Raw genomic sequence first — 18,558 nt, forward strand, 5'->3', positions numbered from 1 at the left:
AGAAAGTCAGACACGCACTAGCTTACACCACACACAGCTTTACAAATAATAGGTGTTTGCTGTGGCACTTACGAACACAAACAGGAGTATGTCCTGACCAGTGGTGATCCTGTTCACAGACTCGCACTGACACTCCAATGAGCCGAAATCCTGGGTTACACTGGTACACAACGCTGCCTCGATAGTTATAATTCTCCCCAATGATCTGGCCATTCACTATTGGCTCTGGAGTACCACAATGGCCCGCTGAGGATGAGCAAGAGAAAAAAAAGAAAAAGTCCCACGTAAGTGTTGCTAATAATGCTTGAAGCAAAGTGCAGGACACATGGAAAGTAGTAAAACATTTTAGGGTGTTTAAGCTCTCACCCAGGCACTGGACCTGTGTTCCACTCCAAAGCCCGTTGGACATACACTCTCGCACCCGAGAGCCCACCAAGGTATAGCCCGTGTTGCATGAGAAAATAGCTGTAGCTCCATACACAGTAAGAGTTCCAATCTTGTGTCCGTTCGGTGGAGTCCCAAGGTCCCCGCAGGAGATGACTGAAATGGGGGGAAAAACACAAATGGGTATAGATTCCCATTGTTTAGAAAACAGTTCTGTTTGGCTCCATTCTTTTTGTTTGGGTCAGATGAGCAAGATTTGAAAAGTGTTTAAAGTAAGAAAACTGTTTACACTCACTCTCGCAAACTGGGCGAGGATTTGGATAGTTCCATGTGCTGTTGGCTTGGCAGCGAATTACCCTTTGACCCCTGTAATAATATCCTGGGTCGCAAGTGAGCATCATGATAGCATCATATTGGTTTTGAGTCCCATAGATTAGCCTCCATCTCCCATGTTCCACTGCAGAGTGACCAATGTCGGGGCAGGTGACAGCTGGAAGATCAAAGATCAAACCATAATTCATTCAGATTAATTCTTTTTTTCTTGTTGGTGGTGGGTTTTTTGTAATGATTTGTTTTTTTTTCTACTTGTGACTGCAAACCACTACTATACTCACGAATACATCTAGGTGGGGCCTCTATGGGGCTCCACCTCCCAGACTCCTGACAGATCACTGAGGTGGTGATGGGCCCCGAGAGCCGAAATCCAGGGTTACATTGATAGGTGACTCTGGCTCCTAGAGAGAAGTCCTGGCCAGCAATGCTGCCATTAACAGGAGGAACTGGCATCCCACAGGACATGACTGGGAAAGAAATAAAGGGGGGGAAATGCAGCAGGTAGGTAAGATATCAAAAACTAAAATGCACAAACCATCTTTGTATGCAGGGTGCTTAGCTAACAACTGGCTTCCTGTACAAACACACTGTGAAAGCCTTCACCGATGTGCAGTAAACATTAGCTTGGGCCACCATCTGCACAATATAAACAGTCTAGTGTAGAGAGAACACATGCAATTCATGTGGAGATTACACCTGGTGCAGACTTGACCAGACACTGAATGGCTGGCACTGGCGGCTCTGAGTTTATGCTTCAGCTGATTTTGTTAGCAGGACTGGTGGAAAGTAGAATGTGGAAATAGAGCTTTTAGATTTCATGCTTTTGTTATAGAATAAAGACGAAAATCTGAACACGCACACAAACACATTTCACTGATATTGGAACTCGATGAATGTGACACAATAGCCTTGTGAAATCTAAAATGCTACTTAGTAATTTTTAAAATAGACATATATTACAACTCTGTGGTTTTATTTGTTTTGTTTTATTTATTTATTTTCTTTCAACAAGCAATTCAATCAAACATCTGTGTAGTTTTTGTTAAATATGGGGAGTTTCAAAGATCGATTAAACTGCTGGACGTTTTCAAAAAGTGACAAGCAAACAACAGGCTAAAACCCAGCAGATTAACACATAAAGCAATTGAACTGAAGATCTTCTAAAGCAACAATGAAGTGTGCATCCTCTAAAACCGTCTTAGGGCTGCAGGTGACATCATCAAACTCTAATCTCAGAGATTCAGAGAAACTTTTTTATCAAATCATGCTATCACAATGTCTTCTTGAATCCCAATTGGCTAAAGTGTGCTAAAACTTGAGCAATTCATTACTTTTGAGAAACAGTGCGAGAGTAGATGCTGAATGAATCAGAAGGATAATGGTGAAAATAGTTTTATGAGCAAAATATCGAGACCAATCAAAACTATCTGACCCCTTTACTGATTTTATTAAACATATTTGTTATTTACTCATCAGTTGCTGCTGCCGACCGCTCACCTTGGCAAAGCGGGACCGGTGCGTTCCACTGGTAGATCACCTGTGCAGTCCGCGTACAGGTGGCACTGCTTTGGCCAATAAGACGAAAGCCCTGGTCACAGCTGAAACGCAGGGTGCTGCCGAGTTTTGTGCCTGTCAGACTGTGCACTGTGCCATTTACTGGGCTGTTTGGAGGGCTGCAGTAGGCAGCTTTGACACAAAAGAAAGAAAGAAAGAAAGAAAGAAAGAAAGAAAGAAAGAAAGAAAAGATACAGGAAAAGATAAAACTGAGTGCAACGAGGACAACAAACAATCACGAGCCAATAAGATGCAGTTGTTAAAAAAAAGGTGACAGATTAATGTTCTTTCAATAGTCCCAGATCCCTTTTTCATCTTCTACCCCAGGTGACGTAAAGGAGGATATGAATTTATACAAGTGTTAACCTGCAATTTCTTTCTGGCAAAACCCCCCAAAACTACTTGAGACAAGAAAAATTGATTAAAGAAAAATATTTTTCTGCAAAGCAAAACTGGAGTTTGTCAGCTACCCCAGAGGAGATTCGTAAAAGTGACGGGTACAAAAAAGCAGGAACAAAGTGGGCGTTGTTGTTTTCGGTTAAAATTGGTAGCGGCGATGATCAATCATCATCGCAAATGGTGCCGACGATGGAGTCCCGGTTTCCAAAGAACTGAAGGCTCCCAGGCCTAAACTGTATTTTTGCAGATTTCACAATAGCGTGGCACATCACTGCACATCAGCTGAAGATTGAGGGAGTTTAAGTAAAGAAACGCAGATTGTCAAAACGGTTTTCAATTTATGCAACGGAATAACGGGACATAGGAAATGACGTTCGCTGTGGGAACTGCTGTCGCCTCTGTCAGTGCGCCCCAGGGTGGCTGTGGCTACAATGTAGCTTGCCATCACCAGTGTGTGAATGTGTGTGTGTGAATGGGTGGATGACTGGATGTGTAAAGTGCTTTGGGGTCCTTAGGGACTAGTAAAGCGCTATATAAATACAGGCCAGGCCAACTGCTGACTGCATTACATTTTTAGAAAAATGCTAATTTAAATTCAACTTGCTAACATGTGGGAATGGAAATGGCCTCTCTTTCAGGTTAGTGTGAATGTTTTAAAAACAGACAATCAGATGACTCTTCCCTGCTGTATAAAATCTTAAAGCCATGTCAAAGGTTAGGATCTTTTTGCCCATTTTTAAACTGTTGCTACCTTGAAAAAAATTTTTTCCCAAGGCGAGAGGCAATTTGAGCCTTTTCAAGTGAGCTGACAGACCTTTTTGTGGCACAGAAGAGATGTTAGATAAAACACACTTTATGCAGAATTTGACACTGAGGTTCACTAAGAAAGATGTTAGATTTCTTAGGCGATGATACACGGCAGTTCAGTGCAGGCCTTGGGCTGTCAAAAGTAGTGTCTGAGCTTAATGTTGAAGAGCCAGACATCTCCACTCTCATCAGGAGGATGGCTTCTCATTAATGTTCTTCTTGATGACTACACAGATAAGAAAAAGAAGACATGCAAACCCAAATTAAATACCCTGCAAAGGTACTGTATATGTTCCTCTGCAAGGCCTTTTCCTGTCAGTCACTGTGACTGGCGGCTTCTGAGCCACCCTTTAGTTCAGTTCTTTACTTCTATCTGGGTCTAGCTCATTTGCCCTTCTTCTGTGTTCATTTCTACTTGCCCTGTTATACAGTTTGTCTTTTTGCAATCAACCCTGCAGCTGCCGACAGAGTCGGGCTCACTGTAAGTTAATTGAATCCACGGAGAAGATGAATGGAGTGAAACAGTGAGGGAAGTCTTGGATGGAGAGTAAAAACAGGAAGTAATGGAATGGAATACCTTCCCCTTCAGAGAAAAGATGGATTGATGAGGAGCATAGCTGAACACAGTCCTATCTGTTTCTTCCTTCCTACTAAGATACCACAAAAGGTGATTCCATACAGACCGAGGCAACTCTTGGGTTCTCAGACAGACCTCAGTCTGTGGCTTAACCCGCTACAGCAAAATCCATCAGTGCTTAGGAAAAAGATATTAAACGAGGCAAAAGAAAAATAGGGCAGAACATCCGGTTGGGGAGACAGAAAGCTCCGCTGAGAGGAGGGGAGAGAGACGATTAGTCAATCTGGCTGAGTGGTGTTGATACAGAACGGAGGGAGCCTTTTAAATATTTACACAGTCATAATTCACAGCGAGTTATGCAGGTGTCGTATACCAACAGATCCTTCACAGGAGCAGGACAAAACAGGGGAATAATAGGCAATACAAGACACAGCGTTTACTAATTCCCAAGTGTTGCAGATGCCTACCACCCCCACTAGGTTGTCATAGAGATGGCTGATATTTCTAGCCATCTCAGCTGCAGTTGGCAGTCCAAATATTGGTCTCCTTTAGAGAGTAAACCGAACGCACCACTGAAGAGACTGAATTTACAAACGAGGTCCAGAATTATCAAGTTAATATTCCCCAGTGTACATATGAAGCGGTCAATGTCTGCCATTCCACACATTTTAAGCATTTCGGTGTTGGCCTTGAATTTCATAAAGACTTGAAAACTTTAGAGAAATTAGATTTCTAAAGAAGCCATGCACCCCATGCTAGCAAATCGCTGCTTTAGACTCACCTGAGTAGCGTATGCGGAAGCCTTTGTGGCTGGTAGTGTGATCGAAGGACCAGTGCAGGTAGACTTTGTTACTGGAACTGGTGATGCTGAGCGGACTGGAATAGTTACCACTTAGTGTGATTAGGAGAGGACTCTGTCTGGATGGGCCTGGATGAAGACATGGGTGAGGGGAATGATGATTTGAGAGGCATCCAGCTGTAAAAATCACAAGACTACTAAAAAGGCACGGTTTTTATCTAAGCTTTTATGTTCTATAAATGTGAGATAAATTCTGTAAAGTATATTCTAGTCAAAAGTAAAAAAAAAAAAATGTAATGAGGACACATAATTTATATACATGTATATATATATATATATTTGCACAGAATTTATCTTTATCCAAACAGAAGCACAGAAGTTTGAAAAATATCACAATTTCCTAATCTTCTAATGATGGGGAAAAAAATAAGACTTCAGTCCATAATTGGCTTGGCAGCCCCAAGGTTAGCAAATGTCTGTTCCTCTACACTCGGCAGAAGATAAAAAGCACTAATCAGCATCACCAGTGTATACGATCACCACTTTCTCAGAGCAGCCTGGCAGAGATGCTGACTGTACCTCTAATCACATGCAAATGTACAAGGCAGATGTAGATGTTCTGTCACCATAAAAGGGAGCCTACGTTTGATTTTCTGTTACCAGTGGCAGAGAGCTTTGTTGGGAATAGTGGATTTAGCCTTCTGGCTTATTTTAACCTTTAATTGCAGATATCTGTGAAAATGACTCTTTTTGCCAGGGGATATGTGAAAGGAGATGTCACAGGGAGTCCAGCTGGTAATCCAGACCAAGAAAACGACTAGGAAATGTAATGGTATAAACCAAACAGGTACAAACAGATAAACACTGTCGTTTATGTTAGCACTGATGAACACAAGTTCTCTGTCTTAACAGATGCAGTCACTCACCATCAAAGATTTCAAGCTCATCGAACTGACGGCTGGTCTGGAAGTGTTCGATAGTGAAAGTGATGTTGTAGCCGGGTTCTACCTTAACCACCCAGGAGCAGGACTCAAAGTGGGGAAAACCGTTGCCGGGCGACTGACTCATGATGACGCCCGTGGAGGCTGTGAGTATCTCGTTCATGGGACACGTCACTGTTGACAGAAAGAAACAGCAGAGAGACAAAACGTAAATCTATTATTGTGACCTACAGGAATGATGATCTGTTCCTGTATTGTCGTTTCATAATTGCGCATCACATTCAGCGATTGTTCAATTGTTTTAGTGGAATCAATTTACCTTGAAACACAAATTGGATTGGTTAGAGCCATACTGTTGCTGGAGGGCAACTCAATGTGACTAAAAGCATAGCTAAGCTAATTGTCATTCTGGTCCTGATGCTGTCACGGGGAAACAAAGCTGTCCATGCTAAGTCACTCCAGCAAACGGCTTATACGTTATATAATATTACTGACTTGCCATTAGCGTATTCCGTCTTCTTTTCCCATTGTGAGTGTGCGACAGATGTGATGCTAACTCGGTGGTTAACGCTCACATCTGCCTCAAAGCGCCTTTTTGAAGAGGCACGTCTGGGCGGACCTCATCCATCCGCTCATCTCATTTTCTCCCTCTGTCATTTGCATTCTTGCAGGACGTCTCCACAACATCCTTTGACATTTTCTAGTGGTTTCATTCCATATTATCAGACAGCACGCAGCGCTCCTGTCTGTTGTGTTTTTGCTGCAGTGCTGTAAAGCCAACCTTTTAATCTGACAGAGATGTCTGCATGCACACTGCAGCCCCATAAACAAGCTGCAAAATGAAAGGATGCAACATGCTGTTATGGCGACACAATGCAACAGCTACACTGTTTGTTTAAATACTACTTGTCTTCACTGTGTCTATATGCATAGAGAAGATGAAGCTGATGTGTAATAACACTTTCAACAAAGCTAAAAAAAAATCTCTGTAGTTGCACACAAACAATAAAAAATGATTTTTCTACTGCTGTCATTACAGCTTTCAATAGTTTCCATAGAAAATTATCTAAGAACAAATTTTGCCATACCTAACAGTTTTTAACTGTTTTAACACAGAAGCCCTGCTGCAACTCAATTTAAATTGCACTGAATTCAAGTCATCCAAGTCATGGTAATCCCATGAATAAACCTTAGCAGAGGTTGTCCCTTAGAAAGGTCATTGAGCCACTATTAATCATGTGTGTCATCACATGAGCCAAGATGGGAAAAAATGCGAAGGTCATTACCTCCAGAGGTTTCGGGTGAAACCACTGTGAGGGCTTGCCCAATCCTATAATGTGACCCTATCAAGTCAGCTGATGCAAGATGACTCTCCACCTTTTGATTTTAGAACTGAGGAAGCCTTATGGATGAGAGGTGCAACATCTTCAAGAAAACCTCAAAGAAGTCCAATCATTTTCTTTCCAACCTCCTTAGACTCAATTCATTGCTATTTATACGGCACCATATAACAACGTGATCTCAAGGTGCTTTATATTGTAAGGTAAAGGCCCTAAAACAATAGAAAGAAAAGCCCAACAGTTAGACGAGCCTCTAAAAGCAAGCATTTGGTGACTGCGAGAAGGAAAAACCTCCTTTTAACAGGAGAGAACAGGCTCAGGGAGAGGCAGCCATCTGCCGAGCCCGGAGATGAAGGGAGGGAGACAGGACAAAAGACGTGCAACCCAACAGTTTAAGTCCTGTTGAAATTATGAATACATCCATTCCAACTAATAGCAATAAAAAAAGAGTACATTTAAGCTGTTACACGCCAAAGGCTTTAAATTCTTTCATTGGAGAAATCATTAAAAACACACACATACATAAAAATGTACTGACAAACCGCTTAAAACAGCACTTACTCGACCAGGTGCTCTCTCTGCATGCACATAGATTTTTTGCAAGCATTTGTGTTTGTCAAACAAATGTGGCAGAAAACTTTGCTTGGGGTATAAAGTATCTGCCGTGTGCTGCAATTTTAATACCCAAGCACTGTTTTACCTTAGGGCAAAGGAAGCACTTGGCACTTTGAGGTCCTTCACAACAGCTGAGAAATCCTGAATTCTCTGACTGGAGCTCAAGCTGTGTGCCTCTTTTGTTGAGCAATGTGAAGCGACTATTAACTTGTAAATAGGTGAGCCTGTGTGTGTGAATGAACAGTTGTGCATGCCTTGGTTTGTTCATCATCTTCTCTGTGTTCATAGGGGAAAAAGATTATGAAATTTGCATAAAAATATGGCAGAAAGCCTTGGTTTAAACAGCATCTGCAAATAATTCTTCCCGTTTGTTTTACTGGGGTTGGCGTGTCAGCTAGATGGGATTTATTCCCTCAGGAAATTTCGGATAATGTCAGGTAAGCTGGCATGTAAGAATTATTTTCTGTCAAATGTAACCATTTGTTGCATTTGCTACATTTCCCTAAGTATAATGCTTCCAAACAAACAATTAATATTTGTCAGTGTTCTTCATCAACCAAAAACAGCAGTTTTGTCTAAAAAAAAAAAAAAGAAAAAAGAAAATAGCCTGGCAAAGTACCACTTCTGGCATCGACTTCTGGAAGTAAAGCAACATTAATCACCTATGATCCTAAATTCCGAGAAGACATTCCCCAAGTCTGCAAAAATCATTTACAACGTCAAGCCCCTCAGTGGATATGAGTCGAAAAGGTTTAAATCCGTCAGCGATAGTGGAAGTGATTGCACCTGGAAGTGGCATATAAAATCTAAGAGTGAAGTTCATTAAATGATCAATTCTCCGAGGATGAGATATGTGTTGTCAGTGACCTTTCAGAAAGCCTGGATGTGTCTTCAAAACTCCCTTCAGCTTGTCTCGGAGCTGATGGAAAGAGATGGGCAGGGGCGCTTATCTATAGGCTGCTACTTATTAAACTAATCCACTTTGAAATGAAGCATCACTCTGGCTGTAAACAAAAGGGTATTAGGGGACAAATCTGACAGCTGGAAAAAAGAAAAAGAAAAAAAAAGTGTGTGGGGGGGGGGGTGCTTCGACACACAAGGTGAGATCAACGCAGATAGAGCTCAAAATGAAATCTCACTTTAATGAGACGAGGAGCGGAATAAACAGGCAGCAGGGACAGCGTTCTGTGAAGCGTCCCTTCTGTTTGTGGGGAAACTGTTCAAAGTTTGCAAATATCTTCCCAATCAAACTGCCCCTATACATAAATCTACTATATGTATCAAGCTTGAACTGCTGCATTGCCGTTGAGATGGCTTTTAATTAGCATAAGCCGAGGTCTGATAACGAGATGAATGAATAGGAAGGGCCACAACATAAGTATTAATGTGGATCAGGGCCTAACAACTCTTAGAAGTCAGGGATGACAATGAAGATGGGAAACGAAGGGGGAAGCTGTAATCCATTCTAACAAAAGAAGACAGGGGCAGAGAGAGAGGGGAAAAAAATCGGAGTACGCTGAGCGGAAGAGAGATAAATGAAGAGGCGAGAAAAACAAAAGGGGACAGGGATGAAGAAAGCTACTGTAACTAGCTGGGAAAGTAATGTGATGGATTATTATGCAGGTTTTAACCAGAAATCTGTCTGGGGGATAAACACAGGGATTTGGACTCATCAGAGCTCATTGTGTTTTCATTAATGAATTCAAGCAACACTTTGTACTGATGCTGCAGCTTTGTGTGTGTGATGCCTGAACTCCCTGTGGTCTCTGCAGACAGCAAATGTAGTTAAGGGCCGTGGGTCCAATACAACCCAGTGTAATCAAATAGAAGGGAAATCAAATGCTGAACCAAGCCACCGGTTGCTCCGATGGCAGCAAATACCCATCTGGATGACTGGCAACTGTTCTCTGAATTAAACAGCTAGAAAACTAAAGTTACTGTGTGTCAGTGTTTACATATTTATGATGGTAGGTTTTATTTCTCTGCCTGTATGACAGGTTTTTGGGAAGGTAGAGACAGATAGATCTGGGTATTGACAGACACCTGTGTGTTATAAAGTGTGTGGGAATGCACGGCGCTCTGTTTTCAAGCAGCCTCAGACAATGACAAAGAAAGTCTGGGGAACAAAGGCTACATGTGTTATGTAAGAACATAAGTCTGATGTTAGTGAGTCATGGGAGAGAAGTGAGTGTCGAGTGAGGGAGGAGGGGAATGCAGAGGATGAGAGAGGATGCTGGCGCCGAGGGGGCAAGGAACACTGCAGACCCGGCTGTGGTTCCAGGGCTGCACTCTTGGAAGACTGTCACAGAATGACAACATCCAACGCTGCGTAACCCAGACACCAGCTAGACCGGCGTGGAGGTGCATACAGTATACGTATACAGCGACTCGGTGTGTGTTTGTGTGCGGGGAGTGAGGGCTGCTAAATGTGCAGGGAGGGTTTTGCTTGTCAGAGCTAGAAGTGGTGATTTGATAGGTGCAGCTGCAGCCGGCATGTCCCCTGCATTTCAATGAGCTGTTGCTCTTCGTCTCTTCACTGCCCTCCAACTAAGTCTCTCCCTGTCTCCCTTTCTCGCCTTGCTTTTAAACTCCAGCCCCACTCTCACTTACTCACTACCCTTCTGCTCATTTAGCAATTTCTCCTCCATCTTTTCCAGGCCAGTTTTTTGGCTTTTTCCAGCGTATCCACAGTTATACTCAAACTGCTCTCTTCCTATCGGTTTATCTTTTGACCCTCTTCTCTCTCCCTCTCATTCGAGCATCATCTTTTAACTTTTTTCTCTGCTTTCAGCTCCCTAAAAAAAGCTAATAAAAGCTGGAGAAAAGGGGAGCAGGAGGTGGGTTGTCTGTTCTCAGTACATTAGTCAGCACAAAGGGAAACAAATTGTTGAAGGGAATTTTGCAACTGAACCTATATTAAAACGCACTGAAAAATTACTGGATTTTATGCATTAGTTTGATTCAATTTTATTTATTTAGCGCCAAATCACAACAACAGTCGGCTCAAAGTACTTTATATTATAAGTTAAAGAGCCTACAACAACACAGAGAAAACTCCAACAATTAGATGACCCCTTTGAGCAATCACTTAGCGATTGTGGGAAGAAAAAAAATCCTTTTAACAGGAAGAACCCTTCAGCAGAACGAGGTTTAGGGAGGGGCAACCATCTGCCAATGTTCCATGATTGTAAACACTGTAGGCTTATTCTTGCACATATAGAGGTGCAAATATCTGTCTGTGGGGTAAAAATGGGTGGCAAATAAATCCAGGGAACATACATACAAGGGACTGCCTTGTTCCTCTCGCTTTTTGACACTTTCGGTATTCTCCATTCTGCCTCTCACTGGGTGTCCTAAGCACTTTCCACATCTCCATTATTAGCCTACACATAGTTCCTCTTCCCCTTTCATTACCCTCTTGCTTTCGTCTAATTCTTTTTTGTATCTCTCTCCTTTTTCACCTCATGCTGAGAGCTTTGCATATTTTTCCTATTTAGTACACTAAATTAGTTGCATTTATCAAACTTCGCCTAAACCTCCCTCTCGCCCACCACCTAACCCACAAACAGAACGGGACACACGAAGCATTCTTAAACGAGACACACATTTCCAATAAAGAAAGAAAGAAAATGAAAGATACGCTTTTATGATACTGTGAAGCACAAACCCCTTTATGCACCCAGACTCTCGCCCCGAGGAAAAGTGGCGTGCACAACGTGCAGCATTACAATGTTATAGCGCGTGCGGTGGGTGCTGCATTCCTCTGGGAGGACGATATCTCAGCATGTAGAGAGCGCCACAGCAGCCGCGCTCGGCCTCACGGGAGCCAAGCATCATCCGCCGAGATGGGAAATGGTACCAAGCTGATATCTGGCTGTCGCTCCCTGACTACAGGCAAAAAAGGGTACCCGCAGGAGCAAGAAAAGAGGCGAAGCTCCATGTTTGAGTCATCAGTCCATGATTAGAGCTAAGGGATACATAACACTGCTGAAAATAAACTCATACAGTCCCTCTTGGAGGATGAAGGCAGTGTTGACTTGTGCTACATATAAAACATTATGATTCATCAGACTCGAAAATGGTTCGATGCATCTTAAGACATATATTATGTAAACAAACCACATCACTGCATTTGGTGCTTAAACATTTTGTGTGTTCATATTCAGACTGGCCCTGCTGTTTCTGTGCTGGTGCACTTAGAATGTGTGTTTTTTACACCATGTGCTTGATGCTATTTGATCAGCTTAAATGTAGGAGAGGATAAAAATGGTACAGGCAGATAGGATTACTTTGGAATACTGTAAGTTATTCCTAAGGTTAGACCCTATTTTTCTTGGTGCTTGAAACATTTCTCAGAGATTTTGGTACATGATACATGATAGCGTCACACAGTTAATGCAGATTTGTCAGCTGGACATTCATGATATGAATCTCCCCTCCCACCACATCCCAAAGGTGCTCTATTGGATCTGACTGAGATCTAGTGACTGTGGAGGCCACTTGAGTACACTGAACTCGATGTCATGTTAAAAAATCAGTGTAAGATTATTTGCCTTTTGTGGCATGGCATGTTATGATGCTAGAAGCAGCCAGAAGAGGTCATAAAAGGATGGCCATAGTCAGCAACAGTACTGCGGTAGGCAGGGGCATTAAACAACTGCCATACAGAAGCCCAAATTGTCAAGAAAATGTTGCCAAAACGAATACACCTTCACCATCAAACTGAACTCTTAATACAACAGAGGATGGATCTGTGCTTTCGTGTTCTTTATCCTGTTTTCTGACCCCACTATCCAAAAGTTGCAGCAGAGATCATGACTCATCAGACCAGTCAGTGATTTTTCCATGTTGTTATTATCAGCTCGAAACAGTCTGACCTCTGGTAAGGCATTTTCTCCAGTATATCAACAATTTCTGAAACAAATCCATGCCACATTCAAAATCTCTAAAATGACCGTTCATCCCCATTCTGAAGCTCGGATTGAATTTTTGCAGGTTGTCCTCACTATGTCTACATCCCTAAATGCAATGAGATGCTACCATGTGATCAAATATTTGTCCTAATGAGCAGTTAAACAGTAATACCTAATGAAGTGGCCAGTGAGTTTATATTTAGGCCATGAGGTAAAATCCCAGTAGACCAGCTGATCTCAGTGGTGGCCCCTTGATGACTCAACCTTATGAACATTGGCAAATTTGATGTAGGGCACACTAGTTAAGGTGCTTTAGCCTTCTGCAAGATCCTTCACAACCCATCACCGTACTGTGTCCAACTCAGTGTTGTATACGTCACAAAAATCACCTCCCAACCCTTGTTTGATGTGTACAAGTGTGCTCAAAGCTAGGATATCCAGGGATATATCAATGGTACTCCAGGATGTTTTCAAGTTGTAAACAAACACTTACCATCACATGAGGGTGGAGGGCCCTCAAATTCCAAATGTGTACCTAGCCGACAGGTCAGGATGCTGTTTCCACTTAATTGGTATCCTGGGAGACATCGGTAGCGCACTATATCACCTGAAAACAGTGACGGACAAAGGAGAGCAACAGTCAAGGTCAAGGTCAGAAGCAGTAGCATTAACTGTTATGATACATGTAAAAAGTGCTCCTTATAAAGGATTCTATAACAATACAGAAGTTATCATCAGTCATGTGTTTCAGTGAAAACTGGGATGAATCTGTGGACACAAAAATCCCCATGGGATCCTACAGACACTATGTCAGTGTTGCTACTTTTATGCCTCTGAATAATAAAGGTCAAATAGCTACACAAATACAGAAACAGGAATTCATCTCTGTTGTCTTCAAAGGGAATGAGATCACCTGCCCTAGGTGATGCATTTGAGGTGTGTCTGAATGGACTGTGTATTCAGCGAACCTAGGCAATAAAAACAGCCAAAGTTAGAAGCTTCATGAATGCTTCAAAATGCTACGGTTCTGCAAATCTGCATGGGAACAACATTAAATACAAAAAGGCAGAAGTGTCAGTGCCGTTGTGTTTAAGTGCATGGGTCTTATTGTGACAGCATTTCCACCTACCAATTTTAAATTCCTTGCTTGCCATCAGAATCTCAGCATTAGGAATGATGGAGGGAGGGAGGCAGTACTGTAGTCTGTAAGCTGTGAGTGCATCAAAGACATGAAAGGAGTTAAACAAAGAATATATGTAAATCAAGAGCTAGAAACAAAGCTAGATCCACACCATGTACAAACCTTGATAGCTGATACGAAAGAGTCCACCCTTCTCTGTATTACTACGGAACCGTATCAGCACCTGATTGGATGTGCTGCTGGGTGGGTCGTTGGGCTCTCCATCAGTAAACACACCTAGTTTCCTGGCTGTTTCTTGTGGACCATCCCTAAAAATGGAGGAATGTTGCAAGTCAACCATAAATGCAAAAACAACAATACGCTGGAAACACCAGTCTATGCTCCAGAGCTCACTTGTATAAGAGCCATAAAGAACCTTAAGGGTGTGTGATGCAAACAAACTACTAAGCCACATGCCAGATTATTGTCAAGCAGCTTCAGAAGAGTATAATCAAGCTGCTCACACTTCAACAAACCCAAAGAGATTACCCCTCGCCTGTTTTGGATGATTATGTTAAAATAAGGTAGAATTTAGAGATACAGTAAGCGTGGAGTGACAGGTCTCGACTGTGGTGCTCCTGCTAACAGCTATCCAAAGGGAGTGTCTCTGGAAGCTGTGGCCCAGCCTTGGCAGTCCCCTGGTGTGGGCATGGCCGATTAAGCCAGCTCCCAGATTCCTGCCACAACCATTCAGCTTAAAAACCATCTGTCTTTGGCTGTCAGACTGGGCATGGGAGATTACAAGCAGCTCTGGAAACGGCTGGCTAGGGACTGCTGCCTGACAGCACTCTAGCCAAGCCGCCATTAAGGGGCCCATTTCCTTGGCTCAGTAGTTCAGTGGATAGATACACAGCGGTGGTAGCTGGAAAATGGGGAACAAGATAGTCCCCCATCTTGGCTCTGTAGGAACTAGCTGGGAAAGATCAGCACAGCGGGGACCATTTATAGATGAGAAACAATACGATAGAAAGTGGACATTTTGGCTCGCTTTAGCCATGTTGACTTAAATTATCGATGGTCTAAAAAAGCCTCAAACAAATTTCTATGAGTAGTGCAAACAGTTAAACGTAGATGTCACCAGAAAACCATGTGGATCTTTCATGTGGTCATGTTGCCAGGTTGGCTGGCAGTCAGACCTCCTGTCTCACTGAGAGCTGGGACCTTTGGAAGCTTTGGAGGATCAACTAGAACTGGCAAACATCATGTATGCAAAAACCTGGCTTTGGTGCCACATATGGCAATTTTAACCATGTATTATGGAGGTGATGAAAGGAAGCTTTACCCACTGATGCTCAGTCAAGCACAAAGGCAAAAGTGTATTTAAGACATCGTATTAAAAGACAAAAACAACAAATAATCAAAGATTTAAGAAAGTCTGATAACAAGTTCTTGAGAATTTTTTGAGACGATGGTGAAGTTTAATACTGCTTTCCTCAAAATAACAAACTGTCCGCATTGTCTCATTGAAACTATTTCTGCATATCTGGAGCCTGTTACGCTGTCATTTCTTACCAGACAGTAATGAAGTCATGTGGCCCATGAACTTGAAGGAGGGAGAAGTTGAGTTTGATGCCAAATCCAGGAGCCACAGTAATCAGCCAGGAGCAGTCAGCTGAGCTTGGATACTCCTCAGGGTAACCCGGGGAAAAGATGGTTCCATTGTCTGATGTGATGTTCCCACCACAAGGCACTGAGAGAGGGCGGTGAAGACAGGGAAAGTGTATATTTTATATAGGCAGGACAGATACATTAGGGTTGATACATAATTCAGGCACAATCAGCGAAAAAATAGTTTTTCATCCCTCTCTCCTCCTGCTTCTCTGCTCAGTGTCTCTTTCCCACTCTCCTTCACTTTTCGACTGGTGCCCAGGCGCTTGTCTGAGCTAAAGATTAGCCAGTAAAGCCTGTTAGTAAGTGGGGACTTGGATGGAGTGTTTTGCTAAGATAAGGCCTCAACCCTTTCCCATTGGGGCAGTAGAGAGGGAGTATGGAGATGAGGCGAGGGTTTCATGTGGACGAGGCTTTTGAGGTGTGTGTGTGTGTTTGTGTGTATATATGTACAGCAAGTGTAGAAGGGGTAGATATGTGTGAGTGTGCAAACTCTGAGTGACAGGAAAAGGTTACAAGTGCGTGTACACTGATCTGATCTGGCAACACTAGAACCCCACACATCGATACATGTCTGATACCCTTGAGGAAAAAACAACAACAACAAAAAAAGCCAACTGCACAATCACAAACAGTAAATCACACTCAACCACTATTCATTGCATCACATAAATGTCTTCATTTGCTTTGGAAATGAACAAATCCTTCACAGTCCCCAGGAATTTCTAACCACAGCTCAGCATTACATAAAAATATATCTAGTCAACTCCAGCTTCCTGAAAAAAGCCATATTATTTCTGCCAGTAATTTTGTTGTTTTGATGTGTATTAAATCTACCAAGCCCAAAGCAGAAAACACAATCACGCAGCACTGCGCAATCTGAACACTCTCTATCTCACTTACTCTTTTTTTTAAAAGACTAAAACACCTAAAACACTTTTAAAACACCATTCACTTTCTGATCTAGTAATAATGAATTCCCGTTTAAACCTAGATTTCTATTGAAACATTTCCAGTTCTTCTTTAAATATCTTCTTAAGCTTTCATGTGCACAAACTTTAATCATTAACCACCTTATTCTGTATACGTCACTTCCTGCAACCTCTAGTTTGTATATGTATTAATCCTTTGCAGAACAGTTAAATATTATGCTTCCATGATTCCAGAAACTTAACAAAGTTCAAATGCATGAATTTAGCGGTTTCCATTAAGGCTGCAAGACATTAGAACCATTTTTCCAACATGCTAGTTAGGAGCATTACCACTTGTGGCTGCACTTATTACGTTACTAGCAGGGGATCTCATTATGGTCACAGACCAGCCAGTGATTTTAAATGACTGTTATCTGCAAACACATCCCTGTAACTGGCCTCAAATTATGCCATCCATAGATATATTTTAAATATCCCTTCAAAGGGATCCGAACAATCCTGCTGGTGGGCAAATGGAAACCTCATATTCACTGTGGTGGGGCACAGAAATTTAGAGAGCGTAGTAATCGCAGTAGTGCAGGAATCAACCCAGAAGAGGTTTTCAGCTTGAGGACACACCCTTGCATGTTTTATCCTTGCGTTTGTCTTTCAGGTTATACGTTGTGAGCCGCGTGTTCACGTTATAAAACTGCCAATTGTATTCCTGTAGCGGAGAGGCCCTTCTGCTGCTGCATCACCTGTTAAATGAGCTATCGATCAGGCCTATTGATTAAACCCCAGACACTCTATGGAGTTGCACCTCCGGTTGACGCATTGACTGTAAAGCTACTTAAGACTTGTGTGAAGAAGAGTATATGTTTGCTTGTAGAGTTGAACAGGCGTGAACAGAAGAGAAAAATTCAGTCGACTATCTCTTAAAAAACAGAAAACAGCAGCACATTTGTCAAGTATTAGCGCCAAAACTTCACGTTGGAACTCCTCATGTCAGTCTTAATACCAAATCAAACAAATTAATTGTGTCCAAATGAGTCTAAATGAAATCTTTTTAACTCCAAAAATGTTAGTCCATCTAAAGCGAGGCCTTGGACATTATTAATTTATTACAACATTCACACATGTTAACCTACACAGATGAGAATTGACAGGATCCTTTACCAGCTAGAAAGCTGTTGGGTCATAATAATATAGAAGTTTAAAGCATTATTATAGCACTTAGTCTGCTGAGAGACAAATTTGAAAATGCCTAAAGTCACTTATTGAGGCAATGGTTCGACCTGGCCTTGTGTATCTCAACAGACCTCCAGTTATTTTTTTAATATGTTCATTTAAGAAAAAGGTCTGTTAATTGCAGCAGTAATAGATTCACAAGGTGTGCAAAGGAACCAACCTCAGAATAAAGTGTCCCTGCATGAGCCAGTTTAAAAAAAACAACAAAATATGGTTTTTCCAAGGCACGGGGGGGGGGAAGAAAGGATTTGATTTGTGCATGTCTATGCATGCATTTAAGTGTATGTGTGTGTATACATGTTTATGTATATGTGTGTACAGTGGGGCAAAAAAGTATTTAGTCAGCCACCGATTGTGCAAGGTCCCCCCACCTAAAATGATGACAGAGGTCAGTAATTTGCACCAGAGGTACACTTCAACTGTGAGAGACAGAATGTGAAAAAAAAAATCCATGAATCCACATGGTAGGATTTGTAAAGAATTTATTCGTAAATCAGGGTGGAAAATAAGTATTTGGTCAATAACAAAAATACAACTCAATACTTTGTAACATAACCTTTGTTGGCAATAACAGAGGTCAAACGTTTACTATAGGTCTTTACCAGGTTTGCACACACAGTAGCTGGTATTTTGGCCCATTCCTCCATGCAGATCTTCTCGAGAGCAGTGATGTTTTGGGGCTGTCGCCGAGCAACACGGACTTTCAACTTCCGCCACAGATTTTCTATGGGGTTGAGGTCTAGAGACTGGCTAGGCCACTCCAGGACTTTCAAATGCTTCTTACGGAGCCACTCCTTTGTTGCCCGGGCGGTGTGTTTTGGATCACTGTCATGTTGGAAGACCCAGCCTCGTTTCATCTTCAAAGTTCTCACTGATGGAAGGAGGTTTTGGCTCAAAATCTCACGATACATGGCCCTATTCATTCTGTCCTTAACACGGATCAGTCGTC

The 18,558-nt window shown here is 42.2% G+C and overlaps 1 protein-coding gene across 2 annotated transcripts in view; it reads right to left on the reverse strand.

Moving 5' to 3' along the window:
• csmd2 (CUB and Sushi multiple domains 2) overlaps positions 1–18,558 on the reverse strand; it is a 261,451-nt gene that overhangs the window by 32,328 nt on the left and 210,565 nt on the right. Inside the window, exons 44-54 of one of the 2 annotated variants that reach the window (XM_040021191.1) lie at positions 15,355–15,532; positions 13,966–14,111; positions 13,792–13,872; positions 13,156–13,269; positions 5,780–5,968; positions 4,836–4,982; positions 2,215–2,403; positions 999–1,184; positions 680–874; positions 367–540; positions 73–246 (exon numbers count right to left, since the gene is read on the reverse strand). In XM_040021191.1, the coding sequence (XP_039877125.1) occupies positions 73–246; positions 367–540; positions 680–874; positions 999–1,184; positions 2,215–2,403; positions 4,836–4,982; positions 5,780–5,968; positions 13,156–13,269; positions 13,792–13,872; positions 13,966–14,111; positions 15,355–15,532 (1,773 nt within the window). Of the gene's footprint in view, positions 1–72; positions 541–679; positions 875–998; positions 1,185–2,214; positions 2,404–4,835; positions 4,983–5,779; positions 5,969–13,155; positions 13,270–13,791; positions 13,873–13,965; positions 14,112–15,354; positions 15,533–18,558 lie in introns of both variants that reach the window. The other variant, XM_040021190.1, reaches the window with a different exon arrangement.

This window comes from Simochromis diagramma, unplaced genomic scaffold, assembly GCF_900408965.1.
Source record: "Simochromis diagramma unplaced genomic scaffold, fSimDia1.1 OVJJ01000753.1, whole genome shotgun sequence".
In the NCBI taxonomy this organism is placed as follows: domain Eukaryota; kingdom Metazoa; phylum Chordata; class Actinopteri; order Cichliformes; family Cichlidae; genus Simochromis; species Simochromis diagramma.